Source organism: Crinia signifera, chromosome 2 (assembly GCF_055691185.1).
Source record: "Crinia signifera chromosome 2, ASM5569118v1, whole genome shotgun sequence".
NCBI classification, from domain to species: Eukaryota; Metazoa; Chordata; class Amphibia; order Anura; family Myobatrachidae; genus Crinia; species Crinia signifera.
Window position 1 is genome coordinate 378,670,880 of NC_139218.1, and position 21,484 is coordinate 378,692,363.

General features: G+C 47.2%; 1 protein-coding gene across 1 annotated transcript; it reads right to left on the bottom strand.

The window, feature by feature from the left end:
* Positions 1-1,896: 1,896 nt before the first annotated feature.
* On the bottom strand, positions 1,897-21,368 carry MED17 (mediator complex subunit 17). The gene is made up of 12 exons (XM_083170125.1): positions 20,975-21,368; positions 19,897-20,063; positions 18,977-19,196; positions 15,755-15,891; positions 14,919-15,003; positions 13,343-13,495; positions 8,119-8,249; positions 5,940-6,124; positions 5,668-5,805; positions 4,549-4,666; positions 3,501-3,660; positions 1,897-2,198 (listed from the first exon to the last, which is right to left on the bottom strand). The coding sequence occupies exons 1-12, from the start codon at positions 21,207-21,209 to the stop codon at positions 1,990-1,992; spliced, it is 1,938 nt and encodes a 645-aa protein (XP_083026251.1). The 5' UTR covers positions 21,210-21,368; the 3' UTR covers positions 1,897-1,989.
* Between the last annotated feature and the right edge of the window lie 116 nt (positions 21,369-21,484).

The window sequence follows — 21,484 nt, forward strand, 5'->3', positions numbered from 1 at the left end:
GACACTGTTTCGGGTGCCTCATGTACAAAGATCTATAGTATAAGATTAATAGGACAATGGATCTGCACCAGAAATAATCTATGTAAGGAGAACATGAAATCACATGTACTACAGCCTACAATGAAAATAAATAACGGTGTATACCCAAGCAAGACGCTTATTATGATTAGGACATCATTAAAGAGATTGAGCTGAAGAACAGTGAAGCGCGTGTTGTGTGCGTGGAATAAATGCTAATTTTGTATGTATTTCTGCCTCTGTGTTCTCCTGGATCCAGAAGAAGACATTATAATCAGAGTGCATCTGTTCCTCCTTTATCGCTGCCACAAGAGCTCATCCTGAGAACATGCGCACCCTCACTGTAACGCCACTTCAGCAGTTAGCGGAGGGGCCTTCAGTTTGCATAAAACTCTGGCCAGTATTCAATGCTCCCGATTCACCGTTTTTCGGCGAATCGGGCTGTTTTCACTCCTTGCTGTGAATTTTTTTCACTAAAAATATGGTTCACCCTATTCAATGTTCACTGTTCGCTGAAAGCGACCAGTGAATGCCGGCCAGTTCTCCGCTTCATGCTCGCTGCAATTCGCTGGTGTATTTCAATGGGGTTTTCACTGGGATTCGCCAAGAGTGTATTCAATGCTCAAATGGAGAACTGCTTTCTCCATTGATTTTCGCCATTTTACATTCGTCATCTTTGAATGTGATCTGGAATGTGATCTTTTAAAATAAAGCTGTTTTTTTTTTTTTTTTGGTGTCAAAAAAATCAGATTATTTTTTCTGTGAAGGGGCATGCTATTTTTATTCATGTGCTTGCAGCACATGAATATATTTTTAATTATTATTATTTTTTTTTTTTTTATGTTTTTTTTTTTTTTTACACATTCGCCAGCAGGGGGCGGGAGCCGGGAGCCGCTCATTAATATTCATTTATTCACTGCACACTGGTCCCGATCATTACATATGCACGATCTGGACCAGTGAGTGTAGCGGCTCCCTAACACAGCCCCCTGCCAGCTCTGGGGGGCTCTCCCTGTGTCCCCGACAGCCCTCCTTCACCGGCGCAGGCAGGGAGGCTTCCATCTCCCTGCCTGCAGCCATCCCCCAGTTCCCCGGCGCCATTCGCCGGGGGGGGGTTAAAATTTGCCGCCAGGGGCAGAGAGCCCCTGAGGCGTTGAATAGGGTGAATCTCCCCGAAGGGAGAATTGCGGCAAAAGTGCAGAATCAAATCTATCACTTAACCCAGGGCCTAAACGATGCTTTTCTGCAGTGTACACCATGAGCACAGCCTAGTCACAGTCTAATACCGTCGCCCCCCCCCCCCCCCCCCCAGAACGGACTAATAAGATGCATTCTAGTCACAGATCAGACCTGCTAGTTAGGTCAAACCAATACACATACCTGTGTAATTTGTGGGGTATGTATGAAAGCCTGTGGTAACCATGTAGTTACTGAAATGCATAGCAACCAGATCCTGTACCTTTCCAAGCGTATTAAAAAAAAAAAAAAAATTCCCCAAACAAAACATGTGTCTCTTACCACAGGAAATAAGTACATTATGAATTATACCAGAAATGAAGGATAAAACAGGGAATTTAAAACAGAAGTGGGTAAATTTACTAAAATGGGAGTTCTATTAAAGATGGGATGTCACCCATAGCAACCAACCAGTTTCTATAATCTGCTAGAAGATGCTAAATAAATAAGTAGAATCATATTTGTTGCTATGGGCAACATCCCATCTTCAATAGAATTCAAATCTTAGTAATTTTACCTCAGAGAGTATATAATAAGGTAATTTTACCTCAGAGAGTATATTAGAAGGGGAGCACTCTCTTCCCTTTACCTCGCAGCATGGGATGAGAGTCTCTGGTAACAAAGAGCTTTCATTAACAAAACTAGAAAAAAAAAGCCCACGTCTTTATTGTAATGAGATACAGTAAGTGAGATGGCTGTGGTTTGCCATTATTTACATAGTCCATGCCTCGTTCCTTAAATGCACGGCGTCAAAGCAGCCATTAGTAACTCCATCTTGTACACAAAATTCCGACCCTCCATTTTGTTCCACTGAATTTCTTTGAAGGGCCCTCGCAGGTACTGCCACTTGTTGTCTTGCAGCACGTCGCTCTTGGGGAGTTCCTTACACTGTAAACGGGGAAACTGCACCATGACTTTGCTGCCGTTCTCTGGTCCATTGCGTACTGTGAGAAAAAAAAACGTGGTCAGAAATACCTTAGTTGCTTGGCTAGGTTGTTGGCTGTACCTTTGTCCATGAGTATATGGCCTGGCACGAGTGACACTTACAAGGACAAAAGGTTTTATGCGCAGGTAAAACATTTCCTTCAGTGGGATAATTAGTTAGACCCAACCATGGCTCCGTAAGAGCGGCATTACTTCAACCCGCACACTGTGGAACTCCCCATTTAGAACAATAACTTCTGTTATACGCTAAAGGTGCCCATACACGTTACAGTTATTGTATACAATATTGTACACAATTTTGCATCTCGGTTTTGCGATGAGAGATTGTATACAATAATTGTAATGTGTATGGGCACCTTTAGGCCTCATTTACAAAACAGTGAAAGGGTCCCGTGCAATACCCTCTTTGGTGGTGTGGTGAACCTTGATTTCCAAAGGCACAAAATTTTCACATGTAATAAAGATGGCCGCAGAGTTCCCTCGCTCATAATAAAAAAAACAACACAAAGTTTTAATTAATGGAACAGATGATTCTGTAGCATTACATAGCCAGATATGAATGATTATTGTGACATTTACAGTATAGTGCGGCTGCTCCATATGGCGTCCCATGACCATAGCAGAGATCATGCGTGCACATTGATTGGCACTTTGTAAACCATTTCCTATGCTACTGAAATGAGGTCAAGGGGATTATGCTACGTGTCCCTATACAGCAGATAGCAGTGCTAGATAGTACTGCTTCTGTGCAGGAGAAGCAGGTCATATACACCTGCAGCTTGTTAGTGACTACTTCAATACAGCAACAAAAGGAACCGGCCAAGTACCAGTCTGATGCTGTTTATCAGGAAGCTAAATGTATGAATTAAGCAGCATGAAGAGGCTCATTTCACCTTGTTATGATGCTGAATGAGAAGCTTTCTACTTCTGTGATTAGCCAGAGGGTGGTCTATATACAAATGCTCTTATTGGCTACAGGGTGGTCTAGCACGGACTATTCTAACCTTACGATTGGCTACAACATTAAATAGTCCTGTCAATATTCTAACGCTCCGATTGACTACAGGTGGCAAAGATTTAAAAACCAACAGTGTTGAAAAGAACAAAAACGTATGATCAGTCTGGATGCAGCCTACGGGTTAGATTGGCAGCAATCATTCGATCGCTCTAGAAACCAGGTTAGGGGTTATTTTTCCCTATGACAAAACTGTTGCCTATGAATTTACCAAGTTCTGTCTCAATCTATAGAAAATGCATTCGGGAATTAAACAACTGTAAGCTGGAAAAGAAAACCCACGTACCTGAAATGGCATAATCCCCATTAGGCGATGCCACGGTTATTGCAGACGCATTGCCAATGCTCTCTACTGGTCCCAGGCCGACCTGGTTACTGAAGCTGAGGACGTGCCAACCCATTACTTTGGCAAGTTGCTGAACAGCCAGGACCTGGTGCTGAGACATCTGAGAACAAGCAGGAGAGGGCGAGTATTACAGTCACACACACCACTCCGATACTGGATGAGATTGTTACTCATATTTGTTTTATTGCCGGTCTAACAGATTGTTACAGTAATGGTGCCCATACACCATTATGTGATGTGATGTCTCGCAGCAGTGTACGGACACCCGATACCCTGCGAGCCGCCCTGGACCTTCCCGGGCGGCAGGTACTCATGCCATCCATCACAATTTGTTGTGACGGATTGAATGCGCCCCTGCTCCCTGCACCGTCTTGCCGCCAGGAGAGAGGTCCAAAGTCGGGTGGTCGGACGGCCAGCAGGACCGACCACCCGACACCGGTCTGATGCGCATGGGACCGCGCATCAAACCTGAGGGGACATCAAACTGACCCGATTTGACGTCCCGATACGTTGGAATCGGCTCAGTGTATGGGGGGGGCCTGAAAGGTGTGTACACACAGTGCGATGTGATAGCCGACGATATTTATTAGATATTGGGAGGGATGGTGCGGGGGAGGGGGGGGATGCTGCATTGAACAGCATGGCCCTCCATTTGATCTAGCATATCGAATGCAGAAATAGACATGCCTACACAGTCGGATCGAATCTGAATCGAATGCGGCTATCAATGAATATAGTCAAAATGCTAAGGCGGATGTGAACCATCGCACAGCATCATCGATGACAACCTGGCCCTGGAGCATTGTTCTAAGAAGCATGTACAGGAGCCTTAGTAAACAGCCTATACTCATGCCTGGCAGTCCCCATCAATATGGTAGTACTCACTTGAAACTCACCAGAGCACATCAATGAACATTCACGCGCCCCCCCTTGCAGCCTATAGGAGGCGACATCCCTGCATGCTGCACTGGGCAGGATGTTATGTTACCTGGGACAGAAGGAAGTCCTGCAGCTCCTGTTCCTGATGAGACAGCGCGATCACTCTGCCGTCTCTGTGCACAACCCTTATCTGGTCCACCCCAATGTTCAGCTGTAACTGGATAGACCTAGAGGAGACAACACGGGAGTTAATCAGAGGGAAATGACACTGTCCTGATAATTTAATAATAGAATTGCTAATTGCACCATAACGTTTGTGAGCAGTTTCCTTCCTATGGAAAAAGGCCAAATGAAAAGGTTTACATCGGATACATTAATGTGGTAGCTATGAAGCTGAGGAAATCACGTGTATTATAGAGTAATGCATGCAGTCGTAACAGACAGATTCTATCTCATCACAGGACCTTTGTGCAGTAAGAGGCGGATAACTGGTGAGTAAAACCGGCAGCCACGCCTCCTGCGCGGCACAGTAATGCCAAGTGGTTTCCTAATGGGAATGTATATGATTGATGGGTGTTAACCTTTTGGGTGGTTTTCCGGATTTGCTGCGCTGTCCCGGAAAATTCCAGGCATATCACTATACAGTAGGTGCGCACCAGTGGTGCCTAAAGCTGTTCCCCACTGGTGCACCACCTCTAACCCCCCCTTCCCCCCCCCCCCCCCCCCCTCCCCATCACCTCTGCTCCCGCCGGAGCTCCCCTTCCCCAGCCCCCATTCACAGCAGTGACGAAGGCAGCCCCCATTCACAGCAGTGACGAAGGCGGCAAGCTCGGTAGCGCTCAGGAGTTCACGCGCCCGATTCCTCCCGAGCCGCCATGAACATCCCCGAGCCTGCAGCTGGGGCAGCGGGAGCTCTGGGGTACAAACACGTGGAGGTGAGGGGGAGCTATGTACCGTGGTGGGTTTTGCTGGTAGCTTTATCCTGCCCCAGCAAAACCCACCACTCAAGGAGTTAAAGTAGGAGTTATCCCACCATATTCCCCCCCCCCCACCCCAGGATCTCCAGCTGGGTTCTAGGTCCGGCATCCTCAGGGAGACAGACACACACACACACACACACACACACACACTGCCCGATTCCTCCAAACAGGATGTATTTTGAACTTCACATAACAAATGATCTTTAGAAGTGTCATATAATATCGACTAATTGAATGCAATCCCTTACTTGCAAATCTGCTCATAACCTTGAGACGTTATTAAGACTTTCACGCTGGACTCGTAGACGTCGTTGATGCTTGACCAATGTGCTTGGATCTGGGGGTCTTCTATTCTGCTGGCCAGGTTGTCGATGGTGCGAGCCGCTCTATTATAAACAGGACACCAGAGTCACAAGTGGGAACTGCGGACTTTTACCATTAAGACATGTCAGAGATGAGGCCTAACTGCCATGGTAACTGTCTATGGAGAGGAAATGGGGTTCCCCTGGCAGACACTTACCTGCGCCTGAGGAACACGTGCTTGGCTTGTTTGATGATCTTCTCCAGGAGGCCTTCGCTCTGCTGCATGGCGTTAATGTCATTCTTATCAAAGGCCTGGGGTCCGGCAAGACGCATCCTCTTGTGGCCGAAAGGTGCGCTCGCGGGGTGCGGCATCACAATGTTACTTAGGGTCTGCTTATGGAACTGGAAAATTAAAACGGATGCTCAACATAATGAATTTCCTTTTTCCACATGATATTGAACAAAACTGAAGGCAAATATTTATCTCATAAATAACTTTTCTGTTCATTTTATTTACCTATAAGAAGCACAATGCAATGTAGACGGGATCCCCGGGGTTAATTCCAACTTTAGACTGTTTAAAGATCTACTAGTGGGGTCGACAAACATCTATGGAACTACAAATCCAAGTATGCCTTAGAAGTTGGTCAAAAGAAGACAAAGCGATGTTCTCTAGCTGTTGTGGAATGGCTAAAAAGGCATTATGGGATTTGTAGTTCCAAGAGAAATGTGAAGCTTATCTGTGTTCTAGAACTTCAAAAGAAAACAGAGAGCTTTAACTTAACTATAACGTGAAGTCAGGGCGGAACAACTAGGCCAAATTGCCACTTTCTAGCAGGTGTAAGTTGCTTCACTAGGAAATTCTAGAATACTAAACAAAATATTATATTAAGTGGTTATTTAAAGCTATCCTAAGCTACTGTTAAAAGTTCTTAAATAACCATTTAGAGCGATCCACAATGGGTGACAGGACTGAAAGAGCGTTCTATCTACACCATGCTTGATGGGTACTGGGTTAGACCTAGACCATGCTTGATGGGTACTGGGTTAGACCTAGACCATGCTTGATGGGTACTGGGTTAGACCTAGACCATGCTTGATGGGTACTGGGTTAGACCTAGACCATGCTTGATGGGTACTGGGTTAGACCTAGACCATGCTTGATGGGTACTGGGTTAGACCTAGACCATGCTTGATGGGTACTGGGTTAGACCTAGACCATGCTTGATGGGTACTGGGTTAGACCTAGACCATGCTTGATGGGTACTGGGTTAGACCTAGACCATGCTTGATGGGTACTGGGTTAGACCTAGACCATGCTTGATGGGTACTGGGTTAGACCTAGACCATGCTTGATGGGTACTGGGTTAGACCTAGACCATGCTTGATGGGTACTGGGTTAGACCTAGACCATGCTTGATGGGTACTGGGTTAGACCTAGACCATGCTTGATGCGTACTGGGTTAGACCTAGACCATGCTTGATGCGTACTGGGTTAGACCTAGACCATGCTTGATGCGTACTGGGTTAGACCTAGACCATGCTTGATGCGTACTGGGTTAGACCTAGACCATGCTTGATGAGTACTGGGTTAGACCTAGACCATGCTTGATGGGTACTGGGTTAGACCTAGACCATGCTTGATGGGTACTGGGTTAGACCTAGACCATGCTTGATGGGTACTGGGTTAGACCTAGACCATGCTTGATGGGTACTGGGTTAGACCTAGACCATGCTTGATGGGTACTGGGTTAGACCTAGACCATGCTTGATGGGTACTGGGTTAGATCTAGACAAGGGATGGAGGGACCTTCTGCCATCCAGCTGTTGTTGAACTACACATCCAAGCATGCAGTTACAGTTCTGCTATTTGACCATACTGAAACTGTTGCAGGGCCTGCTGGGAACAGCTAGAGGGCCGGAGTTTCCCCATACCTGATCTAGACCATGATTGAAAGGTACTGGGTTAGATCTAGACCATGCTTGACGGGTACTGGGTTAGATCTAGACCATGCTTGACGGGTACTGCGTTAGATCCTGAGCATACATAGTGGGTACTTGGTTAGATCTTGATCATGCATGGTAGGTACTGGGTTTTATCTGGACGATGCACGATAGGTAAGAAATCAGACCTTGATACAGCTATAAACTACCCATTTCCAATCCCCAAGGTTTTCAACCAGATGGAGCAAGTAAAAACAATGCAGAGTATTGGCAGTTTGTGTTACCAGTTTATAAAGCAACAAAAAACCCATAGAAAAATTATGTGACTGCAAGTAGATAAATAAATAGCGTACACACGCTGTAATATTAAGTCGGAAGGTGCATTAGTTTTCCATGTCCACTACTGCAAAACATGGTCAGCCATGTGTGGAGAAATCCCACCCGCTCCTCACCTCTCTGATGAGCTGGTGCAGGTTGTGTTCTAGGACGTACAAGTGATCTTCTGGGTTCATCTTATCAGACGACAGCTTCTGAGACCTCTTGTCATTTGTAGAGTGGCAAAAGGAGATAGACAGCTGGAGTCCTGCGTACAGAGAGAAAAGCATAGCTCCCAGCTTTTCATGTTGGAAAACATGTTCCCGCATGATAAGGGGGTGTGGTCACAGATCAAGGGGGAGTAGCAGGAACTTCTTACGCACTGGACCACTCCCATCCCTTCCCTCTACCCTAAAACCACTAATGGAATGCTGTGCACACTATGGCAGATGCGTGTAAAGCGGTGATGAATGAAACGTATCCTCCAGAACAATTGGCACAAGGATAAAGCCCCCTTATATCTGGACAGGTTGGGATGTGTGTGCATAAATTATCCAAAAAGCTTTTATTCACAAAGGTCTGAAACCCTCAAAATAAAAAATCATTGTTGCTGTCCGGTGATCATAATATACCGACTCACAATCACCAGGTGGTTGCTCCTACAGACACTGTGAAGAGCACCGCTAAACTATTTAGTATGGCAATAATATAAACAGATGGGATACGGTCGTATTGTCGACCCGACTTAGGTCGACAGTCATTAGGTCGACAGCCAACAAGGTGGACATGGATGAAGGTCGACAGGTGTCTAGGTCGACATGGGACAAGGTCGACAGCTCGCAAGGTCGACATGGGTTTTTTCACTGTTTTTTGAGCCGACAGGCAGTATTTCATGCCCTACCATCCACTAGGGCATGATGGGAGATTAAAGTGTGCCGAGCGCAGCGAGGCACCGTGTCCGAAGCATCGCGATCGAAGCGATGGGCTGCGGTTGACTTCCCACTGTGTCCTTGTCGACATTTGGGTAAAAAAAAGTGAAAAAACCCATGTCGACCTCGCGACCTGTCAACCGAACGCATTTGTCGACCTAAACCCATGTTGACCTTGTCCCATGTCGACCTAGAACCCTGTCGACCCAACGGTGTCGACCTAAGTCGGGTCTACAATACGTTCCACTTCCAAACAGATGATGATATGAGAGGAAGGCAGTACAGAGAGAGCCTGGGGATCGTTTTTACATTCAGTAGGCATGATTCTTAATGGAAGTAAAGCGAAAAACCATGCTGCAATGCAGGTGGGGCAGATGTAACAGTTGCAGAGAATTAGATTTGGGTGGGGTGTGCTCAAACGGAAATCTAAACGGCAGCGTAGCAATAAAGCCATCTAACATGTGTGGTCTACGTGCAAAAGCAGCCAGTATTTGCCCTGCACAGAAAATCTATAAATATATTTGTGTTGGTATCAGACAGGTTTTTTTTTTTTTGCTTTACTTCAAAACCAGAATCGGGTCCAGTGTTCCAAATGAAGGAGAATTGCTAATGAGTTAAAGACAAAGGGCCCAATTCAGTCCAGAACGCAGGACTGCGAATTTGAAGCCCTGAGGCGGTTTGGGGGTAGTTATTTTATGGGAATTTAGGTGTGCGGGTGGTGTTTACCTGATCGCTAGGCTGTGAAGATTCGCATCTCAGTGATCAGGTCTGAATCATGCCCAAAGTTCCAAGCTGGATGCAATAACGTCTGAGATTAGCACCTGTGTGGAAAGCAGGCCGAACTCTGAAGGCAATCCTTCACAAGGCCTGGTTTTGCCGGTGTATATACTCCGGTACAGGATGAATCCAGTGTTCCGATCCCCTGATAATAAACCCTACACTTCAGCAGCACTTGCTGCATACAAAACAAGGCTCCAGCGGGAAGCGTGGAGAGCCAAAGAACAGTCTGTGCACATTCATAGATGGATGTTGGACTAGTACAAAAGGCACCAAGGAAACGGCATAATGTGTCGGCTCGCCAACTGTGTCGCTTTGTGCCGGGGAACAGCTAATGGGCCAGCTCCATAAAATATTGGGGCGTTAGCGCTGCACACAAAGCACCCGCCGCAGGAGGTGGAGCATTTCACCTTTACAAGAGAATTAAGAGAGACTTGATTAGAATTACCTCCCGAGTCGCCTTGTTAGTAAGAGTAATAGGATTAATGTAGCACATGAAAGCAGGAGACTGGTAAAGAGGTTTACGTGGGCTCGAATGTTGCGCCTTTTTCATAGTGGAACTGTCATTGGAACACACAAAAGGGAAGAAACGGCAACAGCTTGGAGAGAGAAGTGCGACATACAGCCATATATAAAATTATATTATATTATATATTCATTGCTTCATATAAGGCAGATATACAATGGCCTCTAATGTATGCGAGCGATTTTCGGCTGGGTTGATTAAGAATGGCAAATACACATTGCTGCACAGAGAAAATTGTAAGATCATATCACACAGATTGTGATGGATTCAAGTTTATTCACTATATACTGGAGATGAACTAAATATATGATGTTTCACTATCCTGACATTTTAAAACTAATGATATGAGCCTCAAACGACAGTATCCAACTGCACACTTTATATGCATCTCTCCAAAGACATACTTTTAAAAAATACTGTTTATATTTCACATGCGATGTAATTTATTACCAGCTGTTTGTCACAATTTTTTTTAAATACGTTTTTTTGCGTGCACTTTAAGGTACATTAGTCGGTGCAATAGCCCTATAAATATATGCTGTTTGATTGAGAACTGATTTTATTGAACACTTTTATAATATGTTTTACCATAGGTATTTTTTTCACTTCGTTGCTAAGCAATGTCCTAAGTTGGGGAATGATGACGTCAGATCCGCTCGACCTGCGTCCAGCCGGCGAGAACGGAAACTGCGTCTCTTTTGAGGGATACACGAGTGTTATATATGGGGGTAAGTCACGGTTTATTTTATATACTGTTCTTGATTAAAGATAAAACGTTGAACATAATACAGTCGTCATAGCGTATTTATTTCCATCCGTGAGTGCCGCCATTCTGCTGGAGATTTTTCCACTTTTTGGGACACTATGCGTTACGATCCAGGTGGAATACCATTGAGAATGTCAAAGAGTGCTGAGCGCAGAAAGGCACCAGGCCCGAAGAGAGCCATGCGAGGGTACATTAAATTGGGGGCTCCATGTGCTCAGGGGTCCACCAAAAAACTCACTTCTACCTTTTTATGTGTAGACCTTTTGGTCAATGTTGACCCACTGGCTGTCCACCTAGAAGCTGTGGAACCTTTGATCCACTACACACATGTATTCCATATTGGGTGGGCAATTTACCCTCATATACAAGACACATTGGGGTAAATGTATGAAGCATGGACAATGGTATCTATACCCATAAAGAACATTATGTGGAAGGTGATAATGCATCAGCCAATCAGCTCCGATATGTAAATTGACAGTTACGAGCTGATTGGCTGGAGCGTTGCACGTAACGTTCTGGCCACTTCTCCCAGCTACGTACATTGACCCCATTATTATTTTACTGTACTCATTGTATGGACAACTCCAGCACATCTTACAACATGCGGTGTAACGCTACAATACACTGTGGTTATATGGAGCTACAGATGTGTCCTCATATTATTGCTACAGTTGCAACAAGTCTGTGCGAATCTCCTAGCGCCAGACGCCAATTCTTCGCCTATTCGCCAATAGCCTGTGGTTGCATTTTGGCCCTTCATATAGGGGGTTATTCACGCCTGATCACATGACTGTAAAATCGCAGGACGAACGATTATCGATTGACTGCGGATGTGTATGGATCGTAGCACACATGCGCGAAGCCATGCTGCAATAAACTCCAGCGTCTTTGTTGATCGCACGCAAGTTGATTGACAGGAGGCCAGTGCTTATGGGTGTCACCCGGACATTTTCTGGGAGGGTCAGGGAAAATGGCCTCATCAGGGAGGGGGTGTGACATCAGCTCCGGCCCAGATCAGCCTGTCTCTATCTCACTGGCTGAGTAGGTCCTGGGCTACTGCACACACTGCAAAAATCATTTGATGGTGAGCAGCTACGATTGGGTTTGCAGCTAATTGCAGGGCTGCGATATTGTCACAAGCTCTCCTCAGGCTTGCACGGGGAGGAATTACACTGCGGCTGGGCGGAAATTACCCGATTGCTGGGCTCTGCAAATTAGCAGCCATCCAATCAGGTCTGAATAACCCCCTTCGTTACACACAGATGTTCAAGTGTTGCATATTAAACTAACAGCACAGTCTCCTCATTGACCATACGTATGTAATATTGCTTCACAATGTCATCATCCACTAAGGCAGGGGTGGGGAACCTTTGGCCCTCCAACAGTTGTTGAACTACACATCCCAGTTTTGCCCATGCTTAAACTGTTGCAGGGCATGCTGGGATATGTAGTTCAACAACAGCCGGTGGGGCCAAAGGTTCCCCATCCCTGCACTAAAAGGACATCCGAGGCCCCAGATGATCGCTCTATAGGCCCCCAGTAGACAGATGGTGGATCATTTTGCCTTATGACATATCTTATTATAAAAAATCAAACAGCAACAGTACAGTGTATGACAGTGTAAAGGCACAAGAGATACACACGGAACACCAGCAGCGGTCATAACAGACGCAAACCCTCATCACCCGATCCCCTCCCCTAACGCTCGCCACATAGTTACGTTCTGGGTGCTGGCAGTGGGGATTCCGGTGCCGGCATTGTCACCTATGCTGCTATTCCGTTGTCTGTCTCCTGGCCGTAGTCGAGATGCTAATGGTCGGCACTGTGATCGTCAGAATTCCAGCACAAAGCATTATGCAGAGACTAAAGCCAATTTGTAACTAAAGTCTATAAAATGCCATGAAACTAAACAAACCCCCAATTCTACATATGCCCACCATTGCCAAGAAAATAAGCCAACAGGCAAACCAGACCATTTAATCCAAACAGGAGAACCGCAGACAAATAATCTAGTAACGAATATTAAACAATAAAACACAAGACACCTAAAGGGGACACTTATGAAATCATCACACCACTGGGAAGGAAACAGTCTTAACTCCCAGTAATCGGATAATTACTTATTTCTCTGCTGCGGATTAAAAGCTGAAGGAAATGATTCAGGGACCCGACCAGAGTTACCGGAGCAACAGTTTCCATAAACGCCTGTAAAGAGCTTTTTTTTTTTTCCTTAATTGTTTGATGGGAGATGTTCTAGCAATCCTATACGAGCAGAACAGTGGCTACGAATTAGAAGCCTTCCCAGCTTAAATGGTGTGGACAGAAAATCAGCAATCATTTCTAAACATACAAGTTCTTACCAGGAAACGGCTGGGAGATAATTTGGTTCTTGACGACAATGTGAGGGATTTGGGATTTGATTTGAACGGCTTCGCGGGACAACTGTGCGAATATTTCTTTGCACAGTAGGACATTCTGTGCGGCTTCCAGCTTCGTCTGCCAATGCGGAGTCCCTGGAAGCAGAGATGGTTACACATCAGCCTGTCTGCTTAATACAGATGGGCAGCAGTGGATCGCTTAGTGATTGTGTTAGTGTCAGGCTAGACAAGGAACACAAGAGGCGGAAGGACGCCGGTAACTAAGCTGCAACACATTCTCACGCGTTCAAACAGGGTCACAATAGACTAACGTTTAATCCAGGGTAGTGTGCCAACTTCACACAGAACACATCCTGGTTTTACCGATAATCACATTCATTAGGCAGCGCGGACAGAGGCACTTAGGATGTAATCTGGAATCTCTCTCCAAGGCGCGGACATCATTTATCATCATTATCCCCCTATTTTTATTTTAGTAACAAGCTTATCCTCATAAGAGGAAGAAATAAATCTGTCTCTTTCTTACACAGATGTGCCCTCATTCATCCAGCCTCAATACGCCATGCAGCATGAGATGCCTGGCGCAAGTGAGCTGCAAAGTTGAGCGCAATTCTGCTAGCGTCAGAAGTCTTTTGTGGAGAAAATATCGTAAGGCAATGTCCCAGATGTAAAGATTCCTCAATCCACCAACCTGCGCCCATACATTAGTCATTTTTCAAATTTTCCAAATGGAGCCAACAGGATGCACAAGCAGCATCTGCACGCTGAATATAAACATGCTACATGCTTGATCTCTTAATGATGTGTGCAGGGGGTGGAGGTGACTCTTATGGCAGGGGCCAGGTATCATACTTCCTGCATGAATAGAGAGGTGCACCTCATTAGTCATATAGTGAGGAGAACAAGAAGCGGTCATTGCCAAACCGGTTACATAGTATAATTTAATGGCAAATTAGTCTACATATATAAATGAATGACAATTTAGCACTTAACGGTATGGCAATCGGCAAAATTGATTCCTTCCTACACTCTATGATAGTGACCTAGACGCATCTTACAGTGTTCATTCTACACCCGCCATCTTTGAAAACCCATGCAATTCCTCTTCCCTGCCTGGGGTGTTGCTGTCTGCTGTAGTGCTTCTAGCACAGTGTGGTCTGTATATCAGGACTGATATGCAACCAGACCTTTGCTAGAAACACCACAGAAGATAGCGACACCCCAGGCAGGGAAGAGGAACTGCATGGGCTTTCAAAGATAGCGGGTGCTAGAATGAACACTATCTTATACATGGTAAAAAGGATGCAGACTATGCGATACCTAGAACAACTGAGGCAGCAACAGACCTGAATCTGGGTGTGAAAGCCAATGCACAATTCTGCAAAGCAAGTCCACCAAGCAGCCACTGACACTCTATATTGTGTGTGATCAATAACAATCTCCCTCCCTAACATGGTAGTGCATTGTTCAGATCAGCAATAGTATCAGACATAGACCAGAAAACCAATGAGAGGTCTCCCATGATGAGCCTGGGCGCCAGACACCTATGCGCACATACCTGGTTTAGCTTTAGGCACCGGGCGTTTGAACAAATTCACCGTACCGAGGTCCCCGATGTCGGATGATTGCTTCTGAATGGAAACCTAGGGTAGAGGTAAATCGTGATATTAAACACCAAGCGACGGTCATCGATACCACCAACATTACTATGAAAATAAAAGCAATGGCTGTGCCTGTAGGAGAGATGACATTTATATGAACCTTGTACAGATGTAGCCGCACTCATCCGTCCTGCAAGGTGTACACACCGCGGCATGGATAGTGCGGCTGGTGAGCCCGCGACTGTAACGCATATGCGCACACCACAGACTTCTAGATTTTCAAATAAAATTTGTAGAATTGTCAGCATCGTACAAACATAAACCTATGTCATATACAAATAGTGCATGGATATCGGATACTCATCTGCATAACAGCAAAACTGAGCAGCAGAATTAAATGGGGGAGCTCTAAAGGCGGTGCACACCTGGACACCACTGGCGCGCACCTATTCCATATTAGTGGTATGCCTGGAAATTTTCTGGGACAGACCGCTGCAGCAAATTTCCAGGCATACCACCCAGGGGCACTCTCGCCAGGGCCCCATACCAATAACAGTGGAGAGAGAGAATGAGGGCAACCATTTGAAACTGGCCTTATGAGACTCCCATTCACCTGTATTTGTGCGGAAGGGGCCTGTACAAAACTAGAATCTTCATCAGGAATGTGTCACCCACACATCTCGACACCTCTATCATAAACCTCCTAAGAGTGAACAACAGTCTTCTTACTGTTTCATATATAGACCCCTATGTCAATTGGTCTATAGAAGCAAGACATCAGTTCCTGTTCTACCTTCAGATAGGCTGAGCCTTCTAGATCGCTGGGGATGTGCACATCCAGGGGGCAGTAGTCTTCTGGGATTTTCTTATCTAGATCAATGTCCGTGTTCTTTATCACTTCAAACGTCCCATGATGAGGAAAGAGCGAGCCTATGTATTATAATATAATGCAATATTCTTTATAACACGTTTCGTGCAGAAAAGCAACAAAAAAAACACAAAAGAAAAACAATCAGGCAAAACAAAGGGCTAACACGTTTCAAGACATCCAGCGACAAACCCGTGCAGGACAGGAGACAGGACAAACCAGTATATTCATCCAGATCTCTTCTGAAACTGTACACCCTGGTCTTCTAGCTATTTATCAATAAGAGCATTATAGGATATCGCAGGCATTCCTAAACTCAGGGGGGGGGGATGTACTAAAGTAGCATAGATTGTGATGCACATACAGTCTGGCAGGGATCCTCCGGCAAGCCCTGTCAGACCCAGCACGGTGCATCAGCATAGAGTCACTTGGGCATGTGAGAGATCTTAATGCATCGTAAGATCTCCTGTGCCGTCCAGAGTAGAGATGGGCAAAACGGGTCACTAAAAAAAGGCTGGGATCGAGCGTACAATGTGAGAAAAGACCCGGATCATTTAGACGACTCAACGACTCACTTTGAAAAAGGGGTAATTTGATAATAACGAAGCATAATTTGTTTTACAATCATTTATTGCCATAAACGGTAAAAATCAACATTTTTTTTTTTAAAGACACATAAGAACATACATGACCAAGTAAAACACTGATCGATGGCTGGGTGCAGAATCGCCATCGATGGCAACCATCAATGGCGTCTGCACCGATGGCCATCCCTAGCAGCAGCAGCCTTGTTATTCTTTCTTTTACTTGCAGTCGCAGCACTGAACTCAGTCTCCAGAGTTATTACATCTCAGCTGCCACAGGTGGCAGTGCTGAGCTCAGGCAAATGCATTGTAATGAAAAACAAAACTGAAAGTAAAAGAATGACTGTTCACCATTTTGGTATCGTCAGCTCACTCACTTTTTTATGGGATCCGTAAAAGAAAAAGAACCGCTTCGCTCGCAAATGACCCATCTCTAGTCCAGAGTCAGCAGCTGTTGCAGCCAGGGACAGAAATGTCTCGTGTGGACGAGGCAACAAACACTGTTACCAACAGTGTATACACTGCCCAGTATATCGGCGTGCTGTCTGTTAGCATAGCACCCAATCATTAGCACACATCCCAGCATTCATGCATGGGAGAGAAGTGGGTGGGCACATCTGCAATCAATCACCCGCGGCTCCTGCAGCAGGTGTACGGAAGGTTGGCGGATTTATATATACATCAGCTGCATTGCACAGCCGACGCGATAGGTCTGTGAAAGATAGTTCACAGACATATTGCTGGTACACACTTGATGGACCAGCGATTTATCTGCCAGTAAAACGATGCAAGTCTTAGGGATATTAAATTATTAAAATAAAATAATTGGAGGTACACAGGGGTAGATTTATTATAGCGGCGCCTATCGCACCGCTATAACAGTTCCTGCTTCGCCTCATTAGCGAGGCGAAGCAGGAGGGGACACCGACAAGATCTACTAAGATCTTGCCGCCGGAGTGGGGGAGCGCTAACTCCCCCCTCCGGCGATGTCCCTCCTGGAGACAGCGCATCAGTTAATACTGATGCGCCGTCTCCTTCCCCCCCCGGCCGGCTGACTGCGCATGCGCGGGATCTCGCTAGTCTCGCGAGATCCCAGCGCAGCTCAGCCCCAGCAGCAGGGACAGCACTGTCCCTGTTGTTAGGTATAGGCATCGCCGTCTGCAGCTGGCGAAGTCGACAGCTGCAGGCGGCGGAACGGTCAGCGATGCTGACCGTTCATAAATCTGGCAGGAGGCAGGGGCGCAGTGCAAAACATCGCCCCTGCGCTATGCCTCCTGCCCCACACCGCCGGCTTTAGAGTAAACGCTCGGCGGGTGTGATAGCTCAGGGGAAGCGCTATCCCCTGCTATAACGCACGGGGATAGCGCATATTCCCCTGATCGACGTTTAATAAATCTACCAGTAAGTCACCTGTGCTGAAACCTGGAAATCAATAAAACCTGGACTGTTGGTGTGGCTAGAGGACCAAGTTTGGGAATGCCTGGTCTAAAGCGAGCCTACCAATATCCACTGATACCATTCTATTGTGATAAACCAATGAATGTGGTTCCTGCAGACCTGCACAGCAAGGTCTATTGCAGTAACGGTGCAGCAGCTCACTATGGCCCTGCCCAAGGAGGAGATCCGTGCAGGGGATAACGGAACAGCAGCTCACTATGGCCCTGCCCAGGAGGAGATCCATGCAGGAAATAACGGAACAGCAGAAGATTGATTTCTAACAAAGCCAACACTTATGCTGCCCATACACTTGTGAGATATTGAATGCAATCATTCGATTTCGATCTGCCTGATAAATCGAATGAATGTATGCACAAAACTCGTACTACTCGACGCCATGCGCGGGCGCGCCAGTCAAATGTCCCGTCTATAGACCTTATGTGCTGCACATAATATCTATCGAATTGCAGGAGCAATCGCATGTGTTCTTTAACCACATGCGATGCTCGAATGCGATCCGCGGGTGGTGGGCGGAGGGAACGCTTTCAGTGGCGTGGAGTTTGGGGAGAGGGGGCCGGAGGGACCGCTGGCGGCGTGGGATAGGGCGGCATTGTAGCGTACTGCTAGAAGTAGCGCTAGCGGGCGGCAGAAGTGTTTAAAACACCGGGCAGTGTTAAACACTTCTGTTGCTACCGCTGACCCGTTACCCGCTAGCGCTACTTCTAGCACTAGGCTACAACGCCGCCCTCTGCCCGCTCTCTTCCACCTCCCGATGTGCCACCTCAAATGGCATTCGACATCGAGTGCTGTAAGGGGGCACTTTTTGCACCTCAAGATGCGATCGGGTTCAATGGACATCTCACTTTATGCGGATACGATGCAACATCAAACACATGGGCAGCATAAGACATGATCATAACATCTCTCTATTTGACACTATTGTTACAGCCTGCAATACACCAATGTGCACCTGGAGAGACCACAGCTAGCACGTGACCGCAGCGCCATGCACAGCAATAAAAAGGTACCCTTTAACCTAATACGTTTTAGACAGACATTTAACCCCAAGACCCAGCCTGAAATGTGCCCATAGGCACTAGAACACCAGTGCCTGTAGGAGAGGTACCTGCACTCCTGTAACTCAGGTCCCCCAGGATTTTATCTCCCAATTTCCTCAGCTTCCAATGTTGGCGCAACCTCAGCAGTTCAGAATTAAAGTCCCGCTGCCTCTTGTTCTCCTGGTTCTCTGCCACAGACTTGGACAGACGCTCGGCGCCTTTAAGGAGAATCTGCGCAGCTCCGAGAAGGTATTTCCGCTTGGAGACCAACAGCAAACTGTGCTGACTCTGGAAGGAAAAGTAGGTCACTTAATATATATATATACACACACACACACACACACACACACATACATATATATATATATAGATCTTTCTTACTATTTTTCAAGCAATCATTTACTGAACACATAGGAATGGCAAACAAGGAATTAAACCCTCTCTAGATACTAGACTCGGGCCGGACACTGATGTGGCCACACAGGAGACCGGAAGATATGTGTTTATCAATTCCTCAAACCAATCCCCCTCCCCAACGGTGTCATCTACTAGCTATAACTAGGAAAACTGATCTTATGCTGGTGAAACCAAACCCACTGCTGAACCTGCAGTCACCTAACAAAAGGAGCCCTACGATAATTATGGTGAACCCACAAAAATAATGAAATAATAAATAACTTCCACTAGCATTGAGGCTGCCATCTAGGTTAAGGTTAAAAAAAAAAAAAAAAACTGTTTCCCACAAGGTTAAAGATACCTGCAATAAGGCAGATTTTGTGGGTCGCACGGACAAGTGACAATAACGAACGGCAGCTGGAAAAGAAGCCGCTACTAAAAGATATTTTAAGAGTACATGAAATTAAAGTGTAAACTAGACCAGCGGTGTCACTGGAGAAGTGCAGGCCGCACCAGGGAGTCATCCTTCCTTATATGAGCAGCAGAATAAATGGGTCAGCAGACTTTCATACAACAACAATGCTGCAGTTACCTGTTTCGGAGTCAGGGTTTCCTGTGAGACAGGGTCCAGGTGCATGTACCGCTTATCCTTCACTATATTCAGCACATCGTACAATACGCACATTTCTGTAAGGCAGCCGCGTAAGTGATTTCTCACCGAGTCCCAAGGCCATAGTGATGGCTGGAACTTTACCAAACCTGCAAGTAAAGGGACTATTAGTAAAAGGCATTCCTAATAAAAAAAAAGGAAAGAGATAATGAGAGGGGTCAGTGCACAGATAGGGGTGGGCAGTGACAGGGCAGACACGGGGATGGGCAGTGAGTGGGGACAGTGTGCGCAAACGGGGGTGTGGGCAGTGTGGAAGTACACTGCACACACACCACACAGGGGTGGGCAGCGAGGGGGACAGTGTGCTCATTTGGGTGGGCAGCGAGGGGGGGGCAGTGTGCGCACGGGGGGGGGGGGGGGGGGCAACGAAGAGGTTTAGTGTGCGCACGGGAGGGGGCAGCCAGGAGGGGCAGTGTGCACACGGGGGTGGGCAGCGAGGAGGGGCAGTGTGCGCACAGGGGTGGGCAGCGAGGAGGGGCAGTGTGCGCACGGGGGTGGGCAGTATGCGCACAGAGGAGGGGCAGTGTGCGCACAGGGGTGGGCAGCGAGGAGGGGGGAGTGTGCGCACGGGGGTGGGCAGCGAGGAGGGGGGAGTGTGCGCATGGGGGTGGGCAGTGTGCGCACGGGGGGACAGTGTACACACAGGGTTGAGCAGCGAGGGGCGACAGTGTACACACGGGGGTGGGCAGCGAGGGGCGACAGTGTACACACGGGGGTGGGCAGCGAGGGGGGACAGTGTACACACGGGGGTGGGCAGCGAGGGGGGACAGTGTACACACGGGGTGGGCAGCGAGGGGGGACAGTGTACACACAGGGGTGGGCAGCGAGGGGGGACAGTGTACACACGGGGGTGGGCAGCGAGGGGGGGGACAGTGTACACACGAGGGGGGACAGTGTACACACGGGGGTGGGCAGTGAAGGGGGACAGTGTACACATGGGAGACAGTGATGGACACTAGAATGAGCAGAATGAACGCTAGGCCCGGGATAAACAAGTCACCTTCCTCCTCCTCCTGCTGCTGCGGCTGCTCCCAGTCGTTCTCCCGGAGTCCTGTTCCATCCTCCGGCTCCTCCTCAGAGTCCTGGCCGAAGTCTATGCGCTGTGCCAGTCGGGCCAGGTTCTGGGACATAGACAGCGGCTGCACATAGGTCTCTGAGCCGTCCAACCCCACCTCCTGCACCTGCTTCTCCGCAGTGGACTCGATACTGATCTGCACGGCCGGACCCCCCGACATCTTCCCACCGTCCCTGAGTCCCGACGCTACTCACAGTCACTGCCAGACCAGACCAGTACAGTACCGGCGGTGATGATTCGGGAAGTCGGACTCTCAGCGACACAGCGCATGCGCGGATTCCCATTACCCGCACTGGATGCTGGAGCAGCTGAGCTGACCTCTCAGCGACACAGCGCATGCGCTGAAACTATGGCGGCTCAGCAGTACCAAAATACCCGACATCGCGAATTTTCCCAGCTACTGGCTCTGCATTAAGGCACTTGTAGTTCCACAGG